Source organism: Corvus kubaryi, unplaced genomic scaffold (genome assembly GCF_017639235.1).
Source record: "Corvus kubaryi isolate FWS band 111438036 unplaced genomic scaffold, C.kubaryi_AGA036_p1.0 36769, whole genome shotgun sequence".
Taxonomy (NCBI): Eukaryota; Metazoa; Chordata; class Aves; order Passeriformes; family Corvidae; genus Corvus; species Corvus kubaryi.
The window spans coordinates 1-26,333 of NW_024580943.1; the positions used below are offsets into that span (position 1 = coordinate 1).

The 26,333-nt window shown below is 56.2% G+C and overlaps 3 protein-coding genes across 3 annotated transcripts; 2 read left to right on the forward strand and 1 right to left on the reverse strand.

Annotated features, from left to right (window-relative positions):
* The first annotated feature begins 170 nt into the window (after window positions 1–170).
* Window positions 171–7,609, forward strand: LOC121660658. Its single transcript, XM_042020085.1, has 9 exons — window positions 171–799; window positions 2,832–3,068; window positions 3,401–3,691; window positions 3,955–4,052; window positions 4,312–4,504; window positions 5,120–5,234; window positions 5,621–5,667; window positions 6,064–6,138; window positions 6,279–7,609. The coding sequence occupies exons 2-9, from the start codon at window positions 2,915–2,917 to the stop codon at window positions 6,353–6,355; spliced, it is 1,050 nt and encodes a 349-aa protein (XP_041876019.1). The 5' UTR covers window positions 171–799; window positions 2,832–2,914; the 3' UTR covers window positions 6,356–7,609.
* A 1,759-nt stretch (window positions 7,610–9,368) lies between these two features.
* LOC121660660 lies at window positions 9,369–16,301 on the forward strand. Its single transcript, XM_042020087.1, is given in 14 exon segments — window positions 9,369–9,587; window positions 11,063–11,305; window positions 12,023–12,264; window positions 12,266–12,314; window positions 12,701–12,798; window positions 13,279–13,471; window positions 13,606–13,717; window positions 13,843–14,077; window positions 14,312–14,351; window positions 14,889–14,994; window positions 15,175–15,242; window positions 15,527–15,678; window positions 15,815–15,902; window positions 16,156–16,301. Coding segments are annotated over 14 exon segments (1,821 nt in total). The 5' UTR covers window positions 9,369–9,478; the 3' UTR covers window positions 16,242–16,301.
* A 159-nt stretch (window positions 16,302–16,460) lies between these two features.
* LOC121660659 lies at window positions 16,461–25,169 on the reverse strand. Its single transcript, XM_042020086.1, is given in 16 exon segments — window positions 16,461–16,577; window positions 16,831–16,918; window positions 17,055–17,206; window positions 17,491–17,558; window positions 17,739–17,844; window positions 18,382–18,421; window positions 18,656–18,890; window positions 19,016–19,127; window positions 19,262–19,454; window positions 19,935–20,032; window positions 20,419–20,467; window positions 20,469–20,710; window positions 21,428–21,670; window positions 23,139–23,381; window positions 24,217–24,459; window positions 24,909–25,169. Coding segments are annotated over 16 exon segments (2,328 nt in total). The 5' UTR covers window positions 25,039–25,169; the 3' UTR covers window positions 16,461–16,491.
* Between the last annotated feature and the right edge of the window lie 1,164 nt (window positions 25,170–26,333).

The window sequence follows — 26,333 nt, forward strand, 5'->3', positions numbered from 1 at the left end:
CACCCTGACCCAGGGTCCTGAGCTGGTGACAGACCCTCCGTGACCTGGTCATGCACGTGACAATGCAGGAATGGCAGGCCTGGATGCCTTGGCTTTCCCCCATGTCCTGGCAGTGATGATGCTCTTTTTGTCTCAGCACCTTGCTGTGGGCACCTGCCAGGGTCTGTGCTCCTGGGGAGAGGAGTCCTTCCCAGACAGCATCTCCTGCCTCAGCTTTGAGTAGGAATAGCTGCAGGGGTTCTGCTTGTTTGCCTGGAAAGCTTCTCTAGGGTTTGGGTTGTCTCTGGTGTGGGAGGTTGTTACTGCTGCATGGCTCACCTGTGCATGAGGGAGACAAGAAAATGGGGGCTCAAACACCCCATGGAGGGGGTGGAATCCACAGGAGGCTTGTGAGTCCTGGAGATGGAGTGACGAGGAGCCCTGTGCCCTTGGACAGTGCCTGGGCATATGACACTCATATCTGTTGGGGTGAACAGGTCTCATGAGAGACCTGTCCCAACCCTCCTCTCATAACCTCCCAGAAGTTCTCCTCACCCAGTTTTGCCTCTGACAGAAACATGCCAAAGGCCTGCTTGGTGGGACCCCAGACTCCAGCTGGCACCAGCCCGTGACCACTACACAGAGAATGAAGAAGTGACTCTGAGCTGCAACAATGGTTTCCAGCCATCTTTCACCCATGTCAAATGTGCAAACAGGGTTCAGCTATTGAATTATTCTGGATCTCTAAAGGGAGATTTGTGGCTGGGGAGAAAGAGCAGTGACGTGTGGATTCAGCTTCAGGGGAACATAGTGTGCCTTGGTAAGCAGGTGTCAGGAAGTGCTTCCTACTGAGCTCTGTGGTCAAATTCTGCCCCGTTCATCCATCTCTGAGCTTCCATCATCACTGTGGCCAGGGATGCAATTCTGATGTCATGTCAGGGCCACTCGGATCTCAGCACCACTTGGGTCTCAGCGCTTTTGACACCTGAGACCATTCCCCTACTGAATTCTGGCACAACCTTGTCCACCACCAGCCTGGACAGGCCCCAGCCCCAGCTGACACTCACCCACAAGGAAAGCCCCATCCCAACCAGCCTTGCCAAGGAGTCCCATCTAGCAGATGGATGTGTCACCTTCCCTCTCCCTTCAGGGGCTAGAGGGACTGCTTGGGATTGCTGACACCCTGCCACATACCCTGCTCCTCCTTGAAACCTCCCAGCCCAACTAACCTCCACTTTCACCTCTGCCAGAAACATGCCAAAAACCCCACTGGAGCCAAAGACTCCAGCTGGCATCAGACCAGGAGAGTTATGAGAAGAATAAAGAAGTGATGCTGAGCTGTCCCAGGGGTTTCCAGCCACCCTTCAGCCACATCAAACATACAGGAAACGTTCTGTCTGTTATCAATGGAAAACCTGTATACAGAGAAGCTTGGAATGAAAGGGACAGCAGAGGCAGTTGGATCAGATATTCAGACCAAGTTCAGGGCACAGTGCCTTGGCAAGGAAGCCTCAGGAGCTTTCCTAACTGCCCTGTTCTACCCTTCCTTAGCAGGGAAGGCAGGCTGTGGGGACACAGGAGGTTTCTGGCTCTGTGCTGCCTGGGAAAATTGCAAATGCTGCTGAAGGCAGTGTCGAGGCAGCTCCTGAGTCTGCCCTGTGCCTGCCCTGGGGTTCCAGGGGTGCCCTGGTGGGGAGAGGGCTGATGCCAGCTTTAGTCCCTGAGGGTCCTGGCAGGAGGAAGTTTTGGTACAAAGGTCCCTACCTTGATACCAAAGTAGCCATTTTGGCAGTAACCAATGCTGCCCATGGCACAGGAGGTCAGGGTCCATGCAGGGCTCCAGGCTGCATTCACAGAGAGCTGGGAGGTGTGTGGGAGACACAGGTCTCCCTAAGGGCTTCTGGCAAGAACATGTGCAGAGAAGTCAGGGCTACAGTGTTGTAGGTCTGACAGGTGTTTATGACACAGGTGACAAGAAGCCTTGTGTCAGGGTCTAGGGGATCGCAGAACTCTGCTCCCTGTGTCACAAAATCATAGAATTGTTTAGGTTAGAAAACACCTCTAAGATCATCAAGTCCAACCATCAACCAACTCTACCATGTCATCTCTAAGTGCCACATCTACGTGTCTTTTTAATACCTCCAGGGATGGTGACTCCACCACTTCCCTGGCAGCCTGTTCCAGTGCTTGGGAATCCTTTCACTAAAGGATTTTTTTCTAATATCCAATCTAAACCACCCTGACACAACCTGAGATGGTTTCCTCTTCTCCTATCACTTGTTACCTGGGAGAAGAGACCAACCCTCACTTCCAGCAATAGGATCTGCCTGAGCCACCTTTTCTCCGGCTCCCTCAGCTGTTCCTTATCAGACTTGTGCTCCAGATCCTTCACCCTCAGCCCACACAAGAAGGGTAAAGGCCTGGCCCCTCCTCATGTGCCAGTCTCCCCTCCCTGTCCCTGCTGCATGCTGTCACTGTGGAGCCAGCTTTGGGGCTCAGGCTTTATGCCTTCTCAGGAGGAGTCAGGGTGTTGTTGTCCTGCCTGAGGGACAAACAGGGCACCAGAGTCTCTGGGCAGGCTTTGTGCACAGTACAAACCCTTCATGGGTTCCCCTCAGTCCCTGACTCCAGCTCCTTCTGGCCTTTCCCAGGAGGTCTGGGGGAAGAAGTTTGGAGTCCATATCCTCATCCTCTTGCCAAGAATTGATGTGGAAGGGCTGCTCTGTGCAGTGTCCTGGAGCTCCGTCCCTTGCCCTGGTGGGCCAGGGAAGGGGATGCCCTGCTCCATCCCCTGGCATGACCTGTGGAGCCATGCTCTGCCCAGCTAACACCTTCCCATCTTGTTGGTGCAGAGAAATGCCGGAAGCCCCAGTGGGACCCCAAGTTTATCTTTGACCAAGAACAGGGGACCTTCAACCCAAATGAAGTGGTGAAGATGAGGTGCCCTGAGGGGCACTGGCCTCCACCCATGGAGATCAAATGCGTGATGTTGAAGCCAAAGGAACGTTCCATGATTCCTCGTAGTGGCTGGATAGTGAGGAATGGCACAGACAACTGGCACATTATGGAGGAGAACTTGACCTGTGTGGGTAAGTTAGCAAGCCAGACACCCTCCCAGTGCTCTCAGTGTGTGCTCCCCAGGCTTGGAGAGCAGTTCTGCATGTGTGCCACAGCATCAGTGCCCTGTGCTTGGGGTGGTCAGGGCATGGCAGAGAAATCCAGAGAAAATTCTGGATGCATCCGAGGTTTGTGTCTGTGCTGTTGGCAACTCTGGCATGTGTAGTCTGGGAGAAGGCAGAACGTCCTTGTCTGCTCTGTGCTGGGGACAGGCTAGTGAGGGAATGGTGAGGTTGATGGAGTTTGGTGTCAAGGCTTGGAGGGGAAGGGAGGGAGTGATCCTCTCGGAATGCTCCCTTCACAGATGTCCTCCAGGTTGTCCCTGAGACCCTGAAGATTTCCAGCACCAGCATCAAACTGAACTGGACTTGCATGCTCCCTGACATGTGCCAGCATATTCGGGCCAGGTGCCGGCTGGAGCAGCGCTCCTCCTCAAACTGTGAGGGTGAGGAGGTGAAGGGAGAGGAGATGTTACAAGGCCAGGAGGGAACTTTCACCTGCTCCCCTCTGCAGCCCTTCACTGTCTACAGTGTCACAATCTCCCTGCTGCCTAGCACAATCCTGTACACACGGCTCCTCAGGACAAAGGAAATGGGTATGTTTACATGAAATGTCAAGATGCTCTTCACCCTGAAGCTCAGCCAGGGCATCTGCTCCCTTCTGTGAGGTTCCTGGGATCAGAGCTGCTTGCTGCCTGTTGGGATCTGGGGCAGGGGCTGTGCAGGGCCCTGCAGCAGGGCATGTCCCCTCTTCACTTTCACCCTCCTCACCACACTGTTGCTGCTGTGGGGGACAGCAGCCTTTGTGGGGGACAAATACTTGCTATCCTTGCATGATCCTGTTCTCCTGTGCTTCCAGTGCCAGACAAACCAGAGGAGCTGCGGCTGGATCCCAGCACAGGGTCCCTCAGATGGAAGGCGCTGCCCTCCTGCAAAGGGGAGATCATTGGATACCAGGTACCAGGGGTCCATGGAGTGCCCATGGTCCCCCTCACCTTTCCAGGTATCTCCCTGCCTGGAGCTCTATGCAGGCACCCTGAGAGAGGTGTGAGCCCTCCTTGGCTGAGGCCCACAGGCTGTACACTGCTGGTGTTCCTGGTAGGGCCTGGTCCCCTTGTGTGCCCAGCCAGCAGCCACAGCCCCTCTTCACAGAGCTGCCCAGTGCAGAAGCAGGATGTTGGTGCTACTGTCTAGCAGCTCCTTGTCCTTCCTCCAGCTGAACATCACCACCATGAGAGCAGAGGACGGCAGCTTCCTCGAATTCAGTCAGGTGTTGGTGAACCAGTCTGTCTCTGAGTACGTGCCACCTCGTCAGACAGCTGGCAGCAAATACGTGGTGACAGTGCAGGGCCTCACAGCGGCTGGGGCTGGGGCTGCATCACAGCTGGAATTCCAAACCTATGTCCTGGGTAATGGTTGTTCTGCCCTGGGTCTGGTTGGGGTGGCTTCTTGGGGGTGAGTGCTGAGCCTGGAGCAGCTTCCTGTGTGTGCAACCACCCTGTCCCAGCTCAAACAGGGGCAGAAGTGTGGGCACCTGGCTCAACAATGGGGATGGGGCTGGGTGAGTCCTGCCTCGAGGGCTTGCATTGCCAGGTCCCCAGAGGAGCTGTGCTGCTTCAGCCACTGTGTGTGCCTTTGATAGCAGACCTGCCCCCTCTACTCTTCCACTGAAGAAGGTGACACCCATCCCTGCATTTGAGTGCATTTGGCTCAAGGTCAGAGAGCCCTAGGGCTGCTGAGCCTGGGTCTGTGTCCTCCTGCTGTGTGCAGGATGGCTGAGCAGGCTGCCAGACCCTCCAGCTGGGAACATGGGACAAGGCCCTTTGCTCCAGAGCCTCCCTCTGCCCTACCCAAGCAGATGTACAGGCAGGGGAAGATGCTGTCTCAGTGGCTGTCCCTGCAGCAGCCAGGGCAGCAGGGCCTGGACGCGCACGGCTACACACATGGAGACACCCAGCACCAAGGCTGGGGCCACTGCTGGGGCATGGCCTAGGCTGTGGCACCCACTCCTCTCTGTGTTTTAGTTTCAGGGCAGCCTCTGGGCCCTTGGCCTGGCTCAGCAGTCACAGTAGTGGTGGTGGTGGTGGTGGTGGTGTTGATCCCCTTGTCTGCAGGGATCCTCTGGTTCATGCTGTCCAGGTGAGTGGCAGGAGATCTGAAGTCTCAGCTTTGCCTCAGGCTGTGCTGTGCTGTGGGGTGAGTGGGGATGGAGAGGGCTCCCCAGCTGCTCCCACCCTTCTCTGGGTGCAGAGGATGCAGCTGGCTGGTCCTACCACAATTTGGTTCTAGGGCTCCTGGTTGGGGCTCTAAGCCCTGGGGCTCAGGGCTGGGACAGGGGCCCTGTGTGCTAAGAGACCCTCTCCCCTTGTTGCTGTTGCAGCCACCGCTGATGTCCCCTGAGGTGTGGGTGGGCAATGGGTGCCAGGACAGAGGGAGGGTGTGCAGAAACCTCCGTGCCACTGCTGCTGGGTTCAGCAGGGTCTGGCCCACTCTCACTCACTCAGGACTGCCCTTTGCCTTCCCAGAAAAAAGAAGGCCTTGCCCAGCAAAGTCGAGGAGGATCATTACACAGGTAGGGTTCCCAGCACAGAGGGGACTGCAGGGCTGGAGCTGGGAGGGGAGCAAGTGTATTTCAGGAGGGCCCGTTGCCATTCTGAGGTGCCTGCAGGCAGCCCAGCTGGCTTTGGCTGATCTGTCAGAGCAGTGTGTCCCACATCTATTCTCAGCTGAGACCCTGCTCAGTGGCCTCTTCCAGCAGCTCCTGGCTGGGGTCTCTCCGAGGTGCCAGTGAGGGTTGGGAACTGCTCTTCCTTCTCACCCTCTCTGGGGTAGGCAGCAGCTCTTCCCAGCCCTGCTGTCCTGATGGTGTGCATCCCAGGATGATCTGCATCCTGCCCGAGGCTGCCCTGCTCCTTCTCCCACAGTCCTGGGGTCCCTCAGGCTGTTTCTGTCCTCTTGTCCCCCCCAGAGCTCCAGCCCTATGAGAATGCACGTGAGGATAATTACTGTGTGATGAAGACTTTTCTGGCAGAGAAAGATGCAGGTAGGAAATGGGTTGTCCTGCCTGTGACCCCACAGGTCACAGAGAGAGTGGGAACAGGCAGCTGTGATGGTGTGTCTGAGCTCCTCGTGCTGCCAAGGGCATGCAGCAGCCTCTGCCCCGGGTTCTTTTGATCTCCTCAGGTAAATATGGCCAGGCTGGAGAGGCATTTCCCAAGCCCCTGCCTGTTCTAATGTTCTCAGGAGAGTCAGAGCAGTGAGGAAGAAGAGCAGCTGGAAGGGACATCTGAGGCTCAGTGGTGATGGCACTTCCCTTCTTGAGGCTTGGCCCTCCACCACTGGAAGCAGGACAATCTTGTGGTTCTCGTGGGTTATTGCTTCCCCTCAAACTTTCTCCTTCATCAAGCTCCAGAATCCTCTGTCACAGCACAGGAGCAGCTCAAGTAATGGGATGGCCTTCTTGTGGCAGCAAGGATGTATTCTGGTAGTTGCCCAGTGCTCTGGCATAGCCATCTCACCAGCATCTTGGTGCCTGCAAATGTCCCCTGAGACTGAAGGAGCTCACAACTCCTCTTTCCACCCTGTGTCCTGTATCCTCCTAGACCCTGTCCTCTGCTTGAGGTTGGCCCAGCTGTGCTGCCCTGGCCATTATGCTGCTGTGTCTGAACAACCAATAAATTGTTCTGGTTTGCAGGGGCTGCCTGGCCCACAACAGTTCCCACCTCATCATGGGTCCTCCTTGCTTTGTGCGTGAAAGACTTGACCCCATGAATCTTCATGGAGGGGCTTGGAGTAGGCTTTTCCAGCTCCTGGCAGCTCCAAGGAAGCACACCTAAGGTGCTGCATGCTCCTGATGCAATGCTTTGAGTGGCTGCTTTCCCTCCTCCCCATCCTATAGGTAACACCATCTCCACTCTGCATAGCTGGGCCTCTGTGTTGGTCTGTGTCCCCCTCTGTGGGTGGTGGTGCTCATCTCCCGTTTTGTGATGTGAAGTTGGCACTGGACCTCTTGGGACATCTGTGTCCTGCAGCCTTTGGGATCTGCTGGCCCTTGGCTGCTGCTGCTGTCCCAGCATCACTTCCAACAGCCGCTGTCTCCCTCCCTGTGGGATACCAGTGCCCAGTCTGGATGCTGAGGCACAGTACCAAGGCTGTCCTTGGTGAGGAGTGGGCTGCTGGGCAAGGGGGCAATCAACCTCTCTTTCCTCTGTGTGTTGCCTGCAATGTTTCCATCTCCTTCTCCTGCCCTTGGGTGCTCAGGTTCTACTGAGTTCCCTGGACTCAGGTATGACAAGCTGGTTCTGGTTGTGCTTTTTACAGCTGTCCTGGGTTGGAATGTATTCTTTTACTGTCCTCATGAGCTGTTGGAACCAGATGGGGCAGTGTTTCCTTTCCTCCTCTCTCTGGACTATCTTTTTGTTAATGAGCCCATCAATGCCTTGCCTCATGACTCATCATCCCATTGTGAGATATTCCACACAGAAGGAGGAACCAAGCATTCCATCCTGGATATAATCTGAGATTCCGAACACCACAGACACCCTTTCCACTGGATTCCCAGAGGACAGGAGCTACACAGCCACCACTGGACCTTCTGAGGAAGAGCAGACCCTTCTACAGGATCACCGCTTCAACAGAACCACATCCACCACTTCAGGAGGAGTGCAGCCACCATCTTACTGGACTGCTACTGCCACCCTGACTAACAGGGTGTCAGGTTGTATCCTGACTGTCAGTTTGAGCCAGTGTTTTCTGCCTTTTTTTTGATTTCCCTATTAAATTGTTATTCTGACTTGGTGCCTCCCACTGGTTTGTTTTCAAACTAGTACAACAGCCCTGAACACAGAGCTGTCATGGTTTTTTGCTTCAGTGTTCTCTCTCTCCCCTGTCAAACCTGCCAATACCCAGTGTAGCCTGGAGGCTGAGGGGCAGCCTGAAGGATCTCCTTGTTGAGGAGCATGCTGCCAGAAGATAGAGCAATTGACCTCTCCCTTCTCCAGCTTTTTTTTTAGCCTGGCATGACTTGCATGTGCTGGTGAAGACATGCTTTGACAGTTTTCGTATGAGCTGTCTGCCCATTTCCTCAGTACCTGCAACTGGCCCCTGGGACCAAAATATCTCCTTCCTGAGGACTGTTGCTGGTATGATGTGTGTGCCTGATGGAGCTGCTCTTTGTGGGTACTGGGCAGAGAGGGGAAGAGGAACTGAACCCTGTGTGGCTGCTGCTGGTTGAGAAAGAGGAATGAGCAGGCTTGGGATAGGGGAGAAGAGTTGCCACCTCCACGATTGCCCTGCTTCCCACGCCATATCCCCATAGCCAGTCATACCCTGGGCTGTCAGCCTCATGACTCCACCAGCTCTGTCCAGACAGCCAGTAAAGGCTTGTGGTTTGGAGGGGGCTACCTGCTGTCCCCCAGCTCCTGCCTCGTCACCTCATTGCCCTTGTGAGGTGCTGTTCCCTGTGGGTGCTGAGCTAACTGCACCTCATTGAGGGGAGCCATGAGCAGACCACCCTTCACCCTGGGCAGGAGTGTGTCCTGTGCGTGTGCCACAGGCAGAGCTGACGGACAAGTATGGTCTCTGTTCCTCTGTAGCCCCCCCATGTCTGATCACCCAGCCTTCTGGAATCCGAGACATCCAAAGTAGATGGGAGGTTCTGGAGGAAGAGAAAAGCAGTGGCTGCTGATGAGCAAGGGACATGGTTTAGTACTGTGAGTGTTTTCTCAAGCACACAGCTGGCACTGTAGGGCAGCGTGGTCTGCACACTTGGGGACAGATGAGAGTGCTGCGAGGCTGAGAGGGAGCAGGAGGAGGAGGCAGCTGAGGATAGAGAAGCGGGGAAGGATGAGAGAGGCTGTGGGTTGAGTGTTTCTTTCAGAAGGACTGCAGACTGTTTCAGGCACTGAAGTACTCCTTGCAGTTCATGTCCCCATTCCTATCTGTGCTTCTGACCAGCTCTTTATGTGCTTTCTCAAAGGTCCTCCATCTCCTGTGATCATTGAGGGGAAGTGACTCATCACCACTCTAAAACCCACGCAGTGTCAGGAAGCACTTGGATATTACCTCAGAAACAGGAGTAATTCTTCTTGAATGCCCTGGTAACTAGGAGGGTTTTGGGAGGAAACTCTGGGATCTTGGTGACAAGGTTCCTTCTGTTGAGTCCCAGAGCCTGGATGCTCCTGGGGCAAAAAGATATCAAAAGGCAGAAGTGCTGACAGTGATGGGAGGCTCCCTGGCCAAAGAGGAAGCCTCCTGTATCTCATGAGGAGATGCATCTGTTTCCTTCCTGTGGTTGCAAGCCTTGCAGTCAGATACAGATGCCTGGGCTCAGAGGCAGCGAGTGGGGCTGAGATTTCAGTCCTGCCTGGGGACTTCATGCTAGAATGGCCCTGCAGTCGCTGGCTTTGAGGTTTCTCCTGGCCCTTGCATCTCTGCTGTCAGCACATGGCCAGGAAGAACTTTTCAACATCCAGGTAGTGCCTCAGGGAACAGGTAAGAAGTGGTTCTTGCTCTTGGAAGACTTTGCTGCCTTTCCTCCTATAAGCTGAATATTCATCTTCACTGCCTGCAGCCCTGGGCTGGAGCCCAGATGGACTCCTGAGGGCTGTGTCAGCTGGGGCACCCACTGCCTCGGCCCCAGGGACAGGAGCTACAATGCAGTGTACACTGGGGCTCTGTGGGACAGACAGGACTGGGCTGCATGTGCGGTGATGGGTCACACTCTTCAGAAAACCAGTTTGCCCATCATTCCCTGGAGACAATGGGCATGAGTTGGGCATCAGTTCACACACTGTGAATCAGGGGAAGGGTCTTCAGGGAGAAGAGGTGTCACTTTCTGTACACATCCTAACCCCAGGTGTGCCTGAGGGACATTGTGCCTGCTGAGAGCAGTGCAAGAGGGAATTTGCTGCTGCTTTGCCAGGCAGATGGGCTGGGGCAGGATCAGTGGCTGGGTACCTCAGCATGAGGTGGGTCATGGTGGTGTGCCAGGGGACAATGCTGCTGGTTGTGGTGCTCAGCTGGGCATCTCTGGTCCTCTGCCATCGGGGCTGTTTGAGAGCAAAGCCTGAGCACAAGTGGCTTGTCGCCAGCATTTCCCTTTGTGGCTGTTCAGAGGTTGATCTGAACCTTGTGAGATCCCTTGCCTGCCCCTTTGGGAGAGGGAAGATTGTATTTTAAGCCCTTTCAGGCCTCACAAAGCTTCTTGCAGAAGCTTGAACAGGCAAGAGCTCCTTCCAGGAGCCAGTGTTCTTGTCTGGAACAATCACTGCCACAAAGCCTCCCCCTGCAGCACTGGACAAACTGCTGGGACCAGCTGTGCCTACTCAGCCTGGAGGATGGAGAATTTGGTGAGAAGGAAGGGTTGTGTCAGGAGAAGAGGGCAGGGGCATTGGTAAAGCAGGAGATGTGAATGGAGAAGGCACTGCTCACCTCCTGTCCCACTACCCAGCGGTGTGGGGCAGGAGGAGAGCGGCCAAGGGACTGAGTGAGTGAGAACAGGGAGCCCAGAAGTGTCACAGGGGCATGGCTGATCCCTGTGGGCAGGATGAGCCATGGCTGAAGGGACATGCATCCCAGCAGGAGTGGTGGTGCCACGGGCCAGCAAATGCCAGCTGAGCTGGGCTGGGTGACAGGCCTGAATGAGAGGTTGGAGGGCGTCTCCTGGTGCAGGGGTGATTGTCCTGGGAATCTCCCTGCTGTGGGCTGTGGAGAAGGGAATATGGTGCCCAGGACACAAGGGTGAATGGGGAAGGTTCACAGGTGAGTGATCCTTCACAATTTCCATGCACAAAGAAAGCCCCTTCCCAACACCTCTTGCCTGCAGGTCACATCCTAGCAGATGGATGTGTCACCTTCCCTCCCCCTTCATTGGCTGGAGGAGTTGCTGGGGATTTGTCTCCCACCACCCACCCATACCCCATCTCATCACCTCCAGCCCAAATAACACCCACTTTCACGTCTGCCAGAAATGTGCCAAAGGCCCCTGTGGGACTCCAGACTCCAGCTGGCACCAGACCAGAAGAATTACAAGAAGAATGAAGAAGTGATGCTGAGTTGTCCTGAAGGTTTCCAGCCATCCTTCACCCATGTCAAATGTTCAAGCGAAGTCCAGTCTTTCACTCATGGGAAACCTGTGTACAGAGAAATCTGGAATGGAAGAGACTCCAAAGGTGCCTGGGCCCGCATTCGGTCCAGCGTAGAGTGCATCGGTAAGGAATGGATTGGGAGCCCTCTTGGCTGCCTTGCTCTGCCCTCCCTGAACAGGGAAAGCAGGCTGGGGGGCACAGGAGATTTGTGGCTCCGTGCTGCCTGGGGAAATGGCAAGTGCTGCTGAAGGCAGTGTCAAGTCCAGCCTGTAGATCACCACTGAGGTTGTCAGTGATAAGGGTCTCCCTGTGGGCTTCTGGCAAATTGATGTGCACAAAGGAGAAGAGCATGGGGGAGGGATGTGTGGTGGGGTTTGTGGCCAGCACACAGCATCACAGTTTGAGCAGGATCAGAGGGCTTTGCTGCCTGTGTCCTCTCAGACAGTGCAGCTGTGAGCACCACAGCTTGCTCCATGTGGGCTGGGCCCCCTCTAGGCTCTGTGGAATGGTGGGTGCAGGCTTGGCACCCTCTTCTCACAGCTTAGGGCATTCATGTTCTCTCCAAGGGAGAGCAGAGCTGTACCTGCTGGACTGTAGAGATTCTGGGACACACAGACACCTCAGTTTTGAATCGATGGGGAAAATTGCTTGAGCAGCAGTACATTCATTCCTGTCCAACTCCTCCTGCTCCCCTTTGAGAGAGCTGCAGTGACCACCTTCAGTCTCTCCCTTTCCCTCCCACCGGGCTGTGTGATGAGCAAGGTTGTCTGACTGCAGCATCCTTGCATGGCTGGGAGTGGAAGGGAAGAGAGTGACCTTCTGGCAATCTTTCCTTCACAGAAGTCCTCCGGGTTGTCCCCGGGACCTTTGAGATTTCCAGCACCAGCATCAAACTGAACTGGACCTGCAGGTTCCCTGATGCCTGCCAGGGCATGAGGGCCATGTGCCGGCTGGCAGCGCCTTCCTCTCCTCCCTGTGAGGCTGAGGAGGTGAATGGAGAGCAGATGTTACATGGCCAGGCAGGAACATTCACCTGCTCTCCTTTGCAGCCCTTCACTGAGTATAGTGTCACCATCAGCCTGCCCCCCCAATGAAACCCTTTTCTCATGGTTGTTCATGACAGAGGAAACAGGTATGTGAACAGAAATATCAGAGACGAAGAACAGTCCAGAGCTGTGTCACAGGTGGATAGATGTTCTCCTCACCTGTCAGCTCATGCAGAGCATCTCTGCTCCCTTCAGTGATATGCCTGGGATCAGGGCTGCTCGGATCCTGGGCAGCTCTGGGGAAGGGGCTGTGAGAAGAGCCCTGAGCAGGGCACATCCCATTCTCATTGTCCCATGCCACACCCCACTGTTGTGCTTCCCCCTGCTGCAGCACGTGCAGCCTTTGCAGGGAACAAACCCTTCCTGGGAGTCCCTTTGCAGCCTGTCCCATGGCCAGGAGCTGCCTGCACCCTCCTCTGGCCTCAGCCCCTGCTCATAGCCCTGTGTGTGACCCCACCGTCTGTGCTTCCAGTGCCGGACAAACCAGAGGAGCTGTGGCTGGATCCCAACAGGGGCTCTCTCAGGTGGAAGGCGCTGCCCTCCTGCAAAGGGGAGATCATCGGATACCAGGTACCAAGGGACCAGGGCAGACCTTCAGCTCCGGGCCTGGAGCTGTGTGCAGGCAGACTGGGAAGTGTGGGAAAGGGACAGTCGTGATGACCTGAAGGAGGAAAGAGAAGCGCAGGGCTCCTCTTGTGGAGGATGTCACCACAGTGCCTGTGGTATTGCAAGACCTGTCCTCGGGCTCAGAACATGTATCTACAGCCCTTCAAACGAACAGCATCCCTCTTCCCTTCACAGGGGCTCAGCCCTGTGCTCACAGAGGCTGCTGCTCGCACATCCCGAGTGTTGGCTCCAAATTCTTCCTCTCCTCTTCTCTGCTCTGAGGTCCCCGCGTGGGGCTGAGGCTCCTGCCCGTTCCTCTCCGGAGCCTTCCCCACCGGGCCAGGCACACGGAAGGGCAGGCTGGCAGGGCCGTTGCCAGCTGCAGGCACCTTCCCAGCGGGCAGCTGGGAGCTGCTGCATTCCAGCTGTGTCTCCTGTCCGCAGCTGAGCATCACGGCCAGGAACGCCGGGGACAGCGGCGTGCTGGAGATGGAGCGGCTGCGGCTCAATGGCTCCGTCACCGAGCACCGGCTGCCGGAGCACAGCCCTGGCCGCAGCTACGCGGTGACGATCCGGGGACTGACGGCTGCTGGAGCCGGGGCTGCGCTGGCGAGGGAGTTTCCCACCGGCAGCTCGGGTAAGCTTTGCTGTGTCGCTGTCCCAGGAGCCTGGGCACGGAGGAGCTGCGCTCGGCAGAGCTGCGTTGCCCGAGGCTGGCCCTGCTCCTCGCACAGCCCTGCCCGTGCTCATTCGGCGGGTGTTCCCCTCCAGACACCCCGCACCCCCAGGGCATCAGCTGCCGCAGCGTCCGCGACATCGCCCCATCCCAAGGGACGGCCGTGCTCCCCCTGCGCCCCATCGCCCGTCCCTCTGAGGCAGCCAGGTGAGCGCAGCTCCCGCAGCTCTGCAGCCCCGGCATGGCTCTCCCCACGCCAGCGCTGGCCTGCAGACGCCTCCTTTCCACTGTCCCCGCTGTCCCCCCCGTCCCACCGACTTTGGGCCCTGCAGGGAGCACCAGCTGATCGTGGCCACGACGCACGACGGCTCGGTGACGGAGAGCATCTGCGCGGGGCAGCCACAGCTCTTCAATGGCAGCGTCTACCTGGCCGCTCTTCTCAACCTCACCGCCCCCACGGACTTCGTGCTGGGCGACGGCAGCCGCGGGCAGGGCCACCACAACGCTGCCCTCCGCCCGGGCTGCGACTACACGGCCCTCCTGCGCCTCGTCCGCCTCTCGCCGCAGGTACCCATCGCGGGGCTCCTGCTCCCTGGGGATGCTGCCGGCCGGGGCTGGGCCCCTCGCTGCGTCTGGGCTGGCTGTGAGGGCACACTCCTCTCCCGTGCCTGGGCAGGATGGTGTCCCTGGGCTCCTGGGCCACAGCCGGCTCACTCGGTGGCCCTGGGTGGGGACCTGTGCTGCCAGGTAGGCTAGTGCTGCACGAGTGGGCTGAGCTCTCCCTCCTGTCTCCTCCAACAGGCAGAGAAGTTCACCTGTGTCTGCTACAGCTTCTCTGTTGGTAAGTGTCTCCTTGCTCGTGGTGCCCAAGCCTCTCTCCTGCATGTTCCCTTTTGCCAGCCTGGCAGCTTCCCTGGAAATGAGCTGGCACAGGGCAGATGTGGTGGCGTACTGCTGTACTTTGGTCTTCATAGAAGTTCTCTAGATCTTGAGGCTATCTATGGTAGAGAGGCTTCGGACATCCTCAGGACACCTGGGTAGGTGTGGCTCCAGTGGCCTCTGGACATTGCACATCATCCCTGCTATCACCACATATTTAGTTCTAGTCCCAGTGGTCCCCTTGTGATGTGTAACCCCTAAATGCAGATACCTCACCAGACTCTGGCAGTGCCTGGGGCCGTCAGGGACACAGGATCCACAACAGATGGTATCACACCAAGCAAGCACCTTCTCCTTCTGCCCCAACTTAGCTTTTCTCTAAAGCAAAGCCTGGAGTGGAAGACAAGAGAAGTTGCTTTACACTCCACGTCTCTATGGGATCTCCCAATGCTTGGTTCAGGCTGTGCAGGAGCCTGACCGTGGGTTGTGCTGCTTGCAGGGCAGGAGCCATCATCTCTGCTGGACAGGAAGCCAGTGGTTATGGCAGTAGCTCTGGCTGTTGCATGCCTGGCACTGGGGATTTTGCTGCTCTTTGTGCTCTTCAGGTCAGTATGTGCCTCACCTCTCCTGCCCTCTGTGAGGCATTCATCAGTTTGCAATGGCAGGGAGAGTCCCAGTGGAGCCTGAGATGAGGCAGGGTGGGAGGCAGGGTGGCTAGATGGGCAACAGGCTCTCCTCTGTCTCTCTGTTCTGCTGGTCTGTGGACCTGACTTGCTGTTTTCCAGGCTGAAGCACAACAGATCAAAAGCGTCAGAGAACAACAGCACTATACCCCTGAGAGGATGTCAAAAAGGTGAAGTATGAGCAAGGGCCCTGTGTGCCTTGTCTAGACAGGCTGTCTGTTAAAAGCACAGGCAGGATGGTTGCTGGTTCCATAAGGTCCTTGCAGGAACAAGGTGATCAGAGTTGCCTGGCACAGGGAAAGGGACACCTCCCAGGACAAGGGAACAGTGTGGGGAGGGACAATCTAAGGTTTGGAGAAGTCCTGGCTGCTGCAATGCCATCTCAGTCCCCACTGCAGAGTGCCAGGGCTGGCCAGTTTAGCATCAGTTGGGTGCTGAAGTCCTGTCCTTGTGGTCCCTGCAGATGTACGCAAGCCGAACACACAGATCCTGGTGGAAGAACTGCTGGAGGCTCTGAAGATGTTTAAGAGGGAAGAAATAGAGGCAGAGCAGACAGATGATGAATCAGTTGACAGGCATGGTGCTGGGCTTCTTAGAGAATATCAGGTCTGGTTTAGCTTTGCTTTCCCACCTGGCAGCACTGCCCACCTCTTACCCTTTCCCTGGATGTGTGATGCAGTTGGCCTTGGCCAGCCCCAGAATACATCCCAACGCAGAGTGGGCTTGTCTTCTTCCTCCACAGCAATTGTCCTCCACTTTGTTGCACCCCTGCAATGCTGGGAAGGAGCTATGTAATCAATACAAGAACCGCTACAAGAGCATTATCCCATGTAAGCAGAGCTCTTCAGGGGTTGGCTCAGGCTCTTGGAGCTGGTTGGGATAGCACAGGATGCTGGGTTGGTGTAGGTGCCCCTCCGACACTTCAGAAATACTGAGCTACTTATCTCATCCTCTGTGGCCCCTGAAACCCTGAGGGATTTCTGGCCCCATTTTTCTATATCCCATTGGAGGATCCATGTTCTGCCCTTCAAATCCCCCTGCAAACTTAATCAAACATCACTATATTCCTGTTCTTGATGCTAGGCATTGCTGAACACTGCCATGTTCCATCCCGAGGCAGGTATTTGTGGGAAAGTGGAAGGAGTGACCCAATTTCTTTCAAACTTTAAAGCTCCTCTGGGCTCCACATGGTGTGTACATTTGGCCATTTCATAATCTTGCCTAAAACCCCATTGTACTTCCTGCTGTGCCATGTCACCCTTTGTCTCCTCAGCTGTTCTTTAACCCCGAACATGTCCTGAGGCCTGGGGTGCTGCTGAGGAGACAAAGGGTGACATGGCACAGCAGGAAGTACAATGGGGTTTTAGGCAAGATTATGAAATGGCCAAATGTACACACCATGTGGAGCCCAGAGGAGCTTTAAAGTTTGAAAGAAATTGGGTCACTCCTTCCACTTTCCCACAAATACCTGCCTCGGGATGGAACATGGCAGTGTTCAGCAATGCCTAGCATCAAGAACAGGAATATAGTGATGTTTGATTAAGTTTGCAGGGGGATTTGAAGGGCAGAACATGGATCCTCCAATGGGATATAGAAAAATGGGGCCAGAAATCCCTCAGGGTTTCAGGGGCCACAGAGGATGAGATAAGTAGCTCAGTATTTCTGAAGTGTCGGAGGGGCACCTACACCAACCCAGCATCCTGTGCTATCCCAACCAGCTCCAAGAGCCTGAGCCAACCCCTGAAGAGCTCTGCTTACATGGGATAATGCTCTTGTAGCGGTTCTTGTATTGATTACATAGCTCCTTCCCAGCATTGCAGGGGTGCAACAAAGTGGAGGACAATTGCTGTGGAGGAAGAAGACAAGCCCACTCTGCGTTGGGATGTATTCTGGGGCTGGCCAAGGCCAACTGCATCACACATCCAGGGAAAGGGTAAGAGGTGGGCAGTGCTGCCAGGTGGGAAAGCAAAGCTAAACCAGACCTGATATTCTCTAAGAAGCCCAGCACCATGCCTGTCAACTGATTCATCATCTGTCTGCTCTGCCTCTATTTCTTCCCTCTTAAACATCTTCAGAGCCTCCAGCAGTTCTTCCACCAGGATCTGTGTGTTCGGCTTGCGTACATCTGCAGGGACCACAAGGACAGGACTTCAGCACCCAACTGATGCTAAACTGGCCAGCCCTGGCACTCTGCAGTGGGGACTGAGATGGCATTGCAGCAGCCAGGACTTCTCCAAACCTTAGATTGTCCCTCCCCACACTGTTCCCTTGTCCTGGGAGGTGTCCCTTTCCCTGTGCCAGGCAACTCTGATCACCTTGTTCCTGCAAGGACCTTATGGAACCAGCAACCATCCTGCCTGTGCTTTTAACAGACAGCCTGTCTAGACAAGGCACACAGGGCCCTTGCTCATACTTCACCTTTTTGACATCCTCTCAGGGGTATAGTGCTGTTGTTCTCTGACGCTTTTGATCTGTTGTGCTTCAGCCTGGAAAACAGCAAGTCAGGTCCACAGACCAGCAGAACAGAGAGACAGAGGAGAGCCTGTTGCCCATCTAGCCACCCTGCCTCCCACCCTGCCTCATCTCAGGCTCCACTGGGACTCTCCCTGCCATTGCAAACTGATGAATGCCTCACAGAGGGCAGGAGAGGTGAGGCACATACTGACCTGAAGAGCACAAAGAGCAGCAAAATCCCCAGTGCCAGGCATGCAACAGCCAGAGCTACTGCCATAACCACTGGCTTCCTGTCCAGCAGAGATGATGGCTCCTGCCCTGCAAGCAGCACAACCCACGGTCAGGCTCCTGCACAGCCTGAACCAAGCATTGGGAGATCCCATAGAGACGTGGAGTGTAAAGCAACTTCTCTTGTCTTCCACTCCAGGCTTTGCTTTAGAGAAAAGCTAAGTTGGGGCAGAAGGAGAAGGTGCTTGCTTGGTGTGATACCATCTGTTGTGGATCCTGTGTCCCTGACGGCCCCAGGCACTGCCAGAGTCTGGTGAGGTATCTGCATTTAGGGGTTACACATCACAAGGGGACCACTGGGACTAGAACTAAATATGTGGTGATAGCAGGGATGATGTGCAATGTCCAGAGGCCACTGGAGCCACACCTACCCAGGTGTCCTGAGGATGTCCGAAGCCTCTCTACCATAGATAGCCTCAAGATCTAGAGAACTTCTATGAAGACCAAAGTACAGCAGTACGCCACCACATCTGCCCTGTGCCAGCTCATTTCCAGGGAAGCTGCCAGGCTGGCAAAAGGGAACATGCAGGAGAGAGGCTTGGGCACCACGAGCAAGGAGACACTTACCAACAGAGAAGCTGTAGCAGACACAGGTGAACTTCTCTGCCTGTTGGAGGAGACAGGAGGGAGAGCTCAGCCCACTCGTGCAGCACTAGCCTACCTGGCAGCACAGGTCCCCACCCAGGGCCACCGAGTGAGCCGGCTGTGGCCCAGGAGCCCAGGGACACCATCCTGCCCAGGCACGGGAGAGGAGTGTGCCCTCACAGCCAGCCCAGACGCAGCGAGGGGCCCAGCCCCGGCCGGCAGCATCCCCAGGGAGCAGGAGCCCCGCGATGGGTACCTGCGGCGAGAGGCGGACGAGGCGCAGGAGGGCCGTGTAGTCGCAGCCCGGGCGGAGGGCAGCGTTGTGGTGGCCCTGCCCGCGGCTGCCGTCGCCCAGCACGAAGTCCGTGGGGGCGGTGAGGTTGAGAAGAGCGGCCAGGTAGACGCTGCCATTGAAGAGCTGTGGCTGCCCCGCGCAGATGCTCTCCGTCACCGAGCCGTCGTGCGTCGTGGCCACGATCAGCTGGTGCTCCCTGCAGGGCCCAAAGTCGGTGGGACGGGGGGGACAGCGGGGACAGTGGAAAGGAGGCGTCTGCAGGCCAGCGCTGGCGTGGGGAGAGCCATGCCGGGGCTGCAGAGCTGCGGGAGCTGCGCTCACCTGGCTGCCTCAGAGGGACGGGCGATGGGGCGCAGGGGGAGCACGGCCGTCCCTTGGGATGGGGCGATGTCGCGGACGCTGCGGCAGCTGATGCCCTGGGGGTGCGGGGTGTCTGGAGGGGAACACCCGCCGAATGAGCACGGGCAGGGCTGTGCGAGGAGCAGGGCCAGCCTCGGGCAACGCAGCTCTGCCGAGCGCAGCTCCTCCGTGCCCAGGCTCCTGGGACAGCGACACAGCAAAGCTTACCCGAGCTGCCGGTGGGAAACTCCCTCGCCAGCGCAGCCCCGGCTCCAGCAGCCGTCAGTCCCCGGATCGTCACCGCGTAGCTGCGGCCAGGGCTGTGCTCCGGCAGCCGGTGCTCGGTGACGGAGCCATTGAGCCGCAGCCGCTCCATCTCCAGCACGCCGCTGTCCCCGGCGTTCCTGGCCGTGATGCTCAGCTGCGGACAGGAGACACAGCTGGAATGCAGCAGCTCCCAGCTGCCCGCTGGGAAGGTGCCTGCAGCTGGCAACGGCCCTGCCAGCCTGCCCTTCCGTGTGCCTGGCCCGGTGGGGAAGGCTCCGGAGAGGAACGGGCAGGAGCCTCAGCCCCACGCGGGGACCTCAGAGCAGAGAAGAGGAGAGGAAGAATTTGGAGCCAACACTCGGGATGTGCGAGCAGCAGCCTCTGTGAGCACAGGGCTGAGCCCCTGTGAAGGGAAGAGGGATGCTGTTCGTTTGAAGGGCTGTAGATACATGTTCTGAGCCCGAGGACAGGTCTTGCAATACCACAGGCACTGTGGTGACATCCTCCACAAGAGGAGCCCTGCGCTTCTCTTTCCTCCTTCAGGTCATCACGACTGTCCCTTTCCCACACTTCCCAGTCTGCCTGCACACAGCTCCAGGCCCGGAGCTGAAGGTCTGCCCTGGTCCCTTGGTACCTGGTATCCGATGATCTCCCCTTTGCAGGAGGGCAGCGCCTTCCACCTGAGAGAGCCCCTGTTGGGATCCAGCCACAGCTCCTCTGGTTTGTCCGGCACTGGAAGCACAGACGGTGGGGTCACACACAGGGCTATGAGCAGGGGCTGAGGCCAGAGGAGGGTGCAGGCAGCTCCTGGCCATGGGACAGGCTGCAAAGGGACTCCCAGGAAGGGTTTGTTCCCTGCAAAGGCTGCACGTGCTGCAGCAGGGGGAAGCACAACAGTGGGGTGTGGCATGGGACAATGAGAATGGGATGTGCCCTGCTCAGGGCTCTTCTCACAGCCCCTTCCCCAGAGCTGCCCAGGATCCGAGCAGCCCTGATCCCAGGCATATCACTGAAGGGAGCAGAGATGCTCTGCATGAGCTGACAGGTGAGGAGAACATCTATCCACCTGTGACACAGCTCTGGACTGTTCTTCGTCTCTGATATTTCTGTTCACATACCTGTTTCCTCTGTCATGAACAACCATGAGAAAAGGGTTTCATTGGGGGGGCAGGCTGATGGTGACACTATACTCAGTGAAGGGCTGCAAAGGAGAGCAGGTGAATGTTCCTGCCTGGCCATGTAACATCTGCTCTCCATTCACCTCCTCAGCCTCACAGGGAGGAGAGGAAGGCGCTGCCAGCCGGCACATGGCCCTCATGCCCTGGCAGGCATCAGGGAACCTGCAGGTCCAGTTCAGTTTGATGCTGGTGCTGGAAATCTCAAAGGTCCCGGGGACAACCCGGAGGACTTCTGTGAAGGAAAGATTGCCAGAAGGTCACTCTCTTCCCTTCCACTCCCAGCCATGCAAGGATGCTGCAGTCAGACAACCTTGCTCATCACACAGCCCGGTGGGAGGGAAAGGGAGAGACTGAAGGTGGTCACTGCAGCTCTCTCAAAGGGGAGCAGGAGGAGTTGGACAGGAATGAATGTACTGCTGCTCAAGCAATTTTCCCCATCGATTCAAAACTGAGGTGTCTGTGTGTCCCAGAATCTCTACAGTCCAGCAGGTACAGCTCTGCTCTCCCTTGGAGAGAACATGAATGCCCTAAGCTGTGAGAAGAGGGTGCCAAGCCTGCACCCACCATTCCACAGAGCCTAGAGGGGGCCCAGCCCACATGGAGCAAGCTGTGGTGCTCACAGCTGCACTGTCTGAGAGGACACAGGCAGCAAAGCCCTCTGATCCTGCTCAAACTGTGATGCTGTGTGCTGGCCACAAACCCCACCACACATCCCTCCCCCATGCTCTTCTCCTTTGTGCACATCAATTTGCCAGAAGCCCACAGGGAGACCCTTATCACTGACAACCTCAGTGGTGATCTACAGGCTGGACTTGACACTGCCTTCAGCAGCACTTGCCATTTCCCCAGGCAGCACGGAGCCACAAATCTCCTGTGCCCCCCAGCCTGCTTTCCCTGTTCAGGGAGGGCAGAGCAAGGCAGCCAAGAGGGCTCCCAATCCATTCCTTACCGATGCACTCCACATGGGACTGAATGGCGACCCAGGAATCGCTGGAGTCTCTTCCAAGCCAAAATTGCCTGTATACAGGTGGGTCATAATAGTTGTCCTGGAATTGACTCTGACATTTGATTTCAGTGAAGGATGGCTGGAGACCTGCAGGGCAGCTCAGCATCGCTTTCTCATCCTTCCCGTAATTCTTCTGGTCTGGTGCCAGCTGGAGTCTGGAGTCCCACAGGGGCCTTTGGCACATTTCTGGCAGACGTGAAAGTGGGTGTTATTTGGGCTGGAGGTGATGAGATGGGGTATGGGTGGGTGGTGGGAGACAAATCCCCAGCAACTCCTCCAGCCAATGAAGGGGGAGGGAAGGTGACACATCCATCTGCTGGGATGTGACCTGCAGGCAAGAGGTGTTGGGAAGGGGCTTTCTTTGTGCATGGAAATTGTGAAGGATCACTCATCTATGAACCTTCCCCATTCACCCTTGTGTCCTGGGCACCATATTCCCTTCTCCACAGCCCACAGCAGGGAGATTCCCAGGACAATCACCCCTGCACCAGGAGACGCCCTCCAACCTCTCATTCAGGCCTGTCACCCAGCCCAGCTCAGCTGGCATTTGCTGGCCCGTGGCACCACCACTCCTGCTGGGATGCATGTCCCTTCAGCCATGGCTCATCCCGCCCACAGGGATCAGCCATGCCCCTGTGACACTTCTGGGCTCCCTGTTCTCACTCACTCAGTCCCTTGGCCGCTCTCCTCCTGCCCCACACCGCTGGGTAGTGGGACAGGAGGTGAGCAGTGCCTTCTCCATTCACATCTCCTGCTTTACCAATGCCCCTGCCCTCTTCTCCTGACACAACCCTTCCTTCTCACCAAATTCTCCATCCTCCAGGCTGAGTAGGCACAGCTGGTCCCAGCAGTTTGTCCAGTGCTGCAGGGGGAGGCTTTGTGGCAGTGATTGTTCCAGACAAGAACACTGGCTCCTGGAAGGAGCTCTTGCCTGTTCAAGCTTCTGCAAGAAGCTTTGTGAGGCCTGAAAGGGCTTAAAATACAATCTTCCCTCTCCCAAAGGGGCAGGCAAGGGATCTCACAAGGTTCAGATCAACCTCTGAACAGCCACAAAGGGAAATGCTGGTGACAAGCCACTTGTGCTCAGGCTTTGCTCTCAAACAGCCCCGATGGCAGAGGACCAGAGATGCCCAGCTGAGCACCGCAACCAGCAGCATTGTCCCCCTGCCACCACCAGCCTGCTTGGGTGGAAAGTGAGAGACTGAAGGTGGTCACTGCAGATCCCTTGAAGGTGATCAGGAGGCGTTTGGGATCAAGGTGCGCTAGGAAACGGAATGTGAACCTTTGGGTGAATTTCTCCAGTGAGACAACTGCACCTGTTCAGTCAAACATGAGACAATTTTGGGGGAGCAGAGGGGAGCCAGGAGAGTGTGTCCCCAGCTAGGCCACATCACAGCTCACAGGAAGCAGCAAAAGGATCCTGCCTCCCTCAAACCTTCTGAGCTGTGTGGCTGCAGTCATCCTTTGGTGCCACGGGAGAGCACAACAGGAGACATTTCATCCTGGCTTCGAAGCAGGAGCTGCTTTCACAGCCACCAGCCTCACAGCATTGGGCCCAAGGAAAAACCCTGACCTTCCCATGCTGTCCCCCCTCAGACACGTTCACAGGATCTCCCACTGCAAGGGACTATCCTGCTTCTGATCCCTCCCTTACCGATGCACTCCACATGGGACTGAATGGCGACCCAGGAATCGCTGGAGTCTCTTCCAAGCCAAAATTGCCTGTATGCAGGTGGGTCATAATAGTAGTCCTGGAATTGACTCTGACATTTGATTTCAGTGAAGGATGGCTGGAGACCTGCAGGGCAGCTCAGCATCACTTTCTCATCCTTCCCGTAATTCTTCTGGTCTGGTGCCAGCTGGAGTCTGGAGTCCCACAGGGGCCTTTGGCACATTTCTGGCAGACGTGAAAGTGGGTGTTATTTGGGCTGGAGGTGATGAGATGGGGTATGGGTGGGTGGTGGGAGACAAATCCCCAGCAACTCCTCCAGCCAATGAAGGGGGAGGGAAGGTGACACATCCATCTGCTGGGATGTGACCTGCAGGCAAGAGGTGTTGGGAAGGGGCTTTCTTTGTGCATGGAAACTGTGAAGGATCACTCATCTATGAACCTTCCCCTATCCATCCACTACTGTCTGTGGTTACTTCTATCTACGTCCCACAGCCCAAAGCATGGATGTTCCCATGTTATTTCTCCCTGCCCATCTCTCCTGAGCACTGCCATGCCCACAGCGAGCACAGCTCTGTTTCCGCATGGGACAGCTCTGCATCCCCATCCCCTGATGGATAGTATTGCTCCTCCTCCAGATCCTTCCCATACAGCCTCCTGTCCCAATGCCAAGGGCTCAGTACGCCCTGCACCATCAGGGCTCCCTTCATTCCCCTCTGCTCCAGCTCCTGCAAGTGCAGGAGATGTCCCCCAGGTTCCTTATCCATGGGCCAGCAGGGGAACAAGCAGACCTGTGTACTCGAGGGTGGCACCTGGAGGCACAGCAAAGGTAATGGAACCTTCATGGGCACCTGGTGGCAGCCTCGGATCCTGCCCCAGGCCCGGGCACCCGGCTGGGAGCCCCAGACTTGGCCTGCTCAGGAACCACTGCAGGAGCTTTCAGCTTGCCCAGCTGTTGTCTCCTGGCTGGGTTGTCCTCTTCAGCGTTTTGCACAGGCACCACAGCCCCAAGGAGGGTGAAGGTAGAGGGGAGACACAGGAGAGCTTCTGCAGCCTCACTTACCCATACACAGCACATCCCCCTCAATGCGTGTCCAGGCACCTGTGCTGTTCCTGCCCCACCAGACATCTCCATAGACTGTTTCTCCATCACTCATCACCTGAAGTTCCTTTGTACATTTGACCTCGGGGAAGGAAAGCTCGAGACCTTCAGGACAGGTCAGTGTCAGTTCTCTGTTCTGTGGGTATTCACTTTCATCTTCTGAAAACTGAAGTCTTTCATCCCACTGAGGCTTTGGGCATTTTTCTGTCAGGGAGAAAATGTGAGAGTCCTTCTCAGACAGGCAGTGCTCAGGCAGGAGAGGGACCAAGGCTTTTCCATGACTGACTGTGGTTAATGTCAGTATTCAACACCATGAGGAAACCCAAGGGCCCCCAAGAGCAGAAAAAGAGCATGTGCCTGGGCAAGGAGGTGATACAGGCTACTAGGAGAGAGGTGAACTGAGGGGCAGGATCTGTCCCACTCCAACTTTCCCATGACATACAGGTCAGGAATAGATTGGGACGAGATGCAGAGACAGAGAAAACCTGTCCCACACTGAAGGCTTCTAACCCTCTCCATTGTGGAGACTGCTGCCAATTGGGACCTGACTCTGAGCTGTGCCCAAGGTGTCTCACAGATACAGCAGCATGTCCAGGTCCCATCCACAGTGAGAAGTGCACGTAGCAGGGGAGACCTACTGGTCCCCAACTTACCCACAGGGCAGGTCAGGTCCTCTGCCAACCTCTGCCATGATCCCCAAATGTTCACCTCCCAAGCATCCTTCCAACTTCGAAAAAGCTTGTTTGCACATCTGATCACAGAAAGGGGAGGAGTGTTGTTCATAAAGCAGCTCACTGTCACCTCTTCACCGACCCAGTAAAAACTCTGGTCTGGGCTAAACTGGAGCTGTGAGTCCCACCGGGGCCGCTGGCATCTCTCTGCACAGAGAAGAAGAGGAGGAGCACATGTAAGCAGGATGGGAGGAGGTCTGCTGGGGTATCTCTTGATGTGGTTTTGACAGGGTCCATCTCCTTTGGTTACCACATTCAACTCCAAATCCCTCTCTTGCAGCCTAGAACAGAGTTATTGGTGACAGCATCCATGAGCAGTCCCATCCATGCCTACTACAGACTTGTAGGGTTCCCCACTCAGGCTCCATTTGGATAAGGGTGAGCAGGGACTGAATTTCTCCCCAGCCTTTGCAAAGAGTTCCTTCCCCTCTCACCACCTTGGCCATATGCCCAGTCATTGTCTGAAGGCACAGGACATACAGTAGGCCCCTGTGGCAGTGGTTGCCACTGCCTCTCAAGTGGCAAGTGAACTGCAGGGACAGAATGCAGCCCTGAATTCCTGCTGGGCTGGCTCAGAAGTTTAGACTCTCTCACAAGGTGATGATGAGCATCCACAGTCCCTTGCTCTGTTATGTAAACTGTCAATTATCGTTTCCCCTCCTCATTTTATGTATATGTCCTTGTATCACCCTGTTGAATATATATATGTTCTAGAAAGTTCTTCAATATCCCATTGGTCCCTCTCTCCCTCCTCCCTCCCACCTTCCTCGATTAGCCAGTTTGTACTCTCGCCTCCCCTTTGCCCAAACCTGATTGGTGGGCTGTATCCCTATAAAACCCTTGGACCCTCCCTTGTTAACATCTTTTGTCCCTGGGACGTCTGAGGAATAAAAGCCTTCATAACCCATACAGAAGACTTCTTTCGATCTCTTTGCCTTCGGTCAGTGCGCTGGCGATTCAGTCGCTTGTGATCCTGCTCGACATCACTCTGGGGATAGTGAGCGTGTGCATGGTGGCCTGACAGCCCCTCCTGAGGATCTTTAACCGTAGGTTGGAACCCCAGAGGTTTCCAGACCTACGTCGGACACTCAGGGAGGCGCAGCGCTGTTCCTTTCCCAGTCACGGCGGCGTGAACCAGGCCCCAGTGCAGGGCCCTTGTTCCTGCCTTTGAACCCCTTCCAGGAGCACAGACCCTGGCAGGTGCCCGCAGCAAGGTGCTGAGACAAAAAGAGCATCATCACTGCCAGGACATGGGGGAAAGCCAAGGCATCCAGGCCTGCCATTCCTGCATTGTCACGTGCAGGTCACGGAGGGTCTGTCACCAGCTCAGGACCCTGGGTCAGGGTG

Coding starts and splice junctions, on each gene's coding strand:
- LOC121660658 (XM_042020085.1), top strand. CDS start 2,915: ATGAGGTGCCCTGAGGGGCACTGGCCTCCACCCATGGAGATCAAATGC. Junction 5,235..5,620: donor CTCTGGTTCATGCTGTCCAG/GTGAGTGGCAGG, acceptor TTGCCTTCCCAG/AAAAAAGAAGGCCTTGCCCA. Junction 5,668..6,063: donor CGAGGAGGATCATTACACAG/GTAGGGTTCCCA, acceptor TGTCCCCCCCAG/AGCTCCAGCCCTATGAGAAT.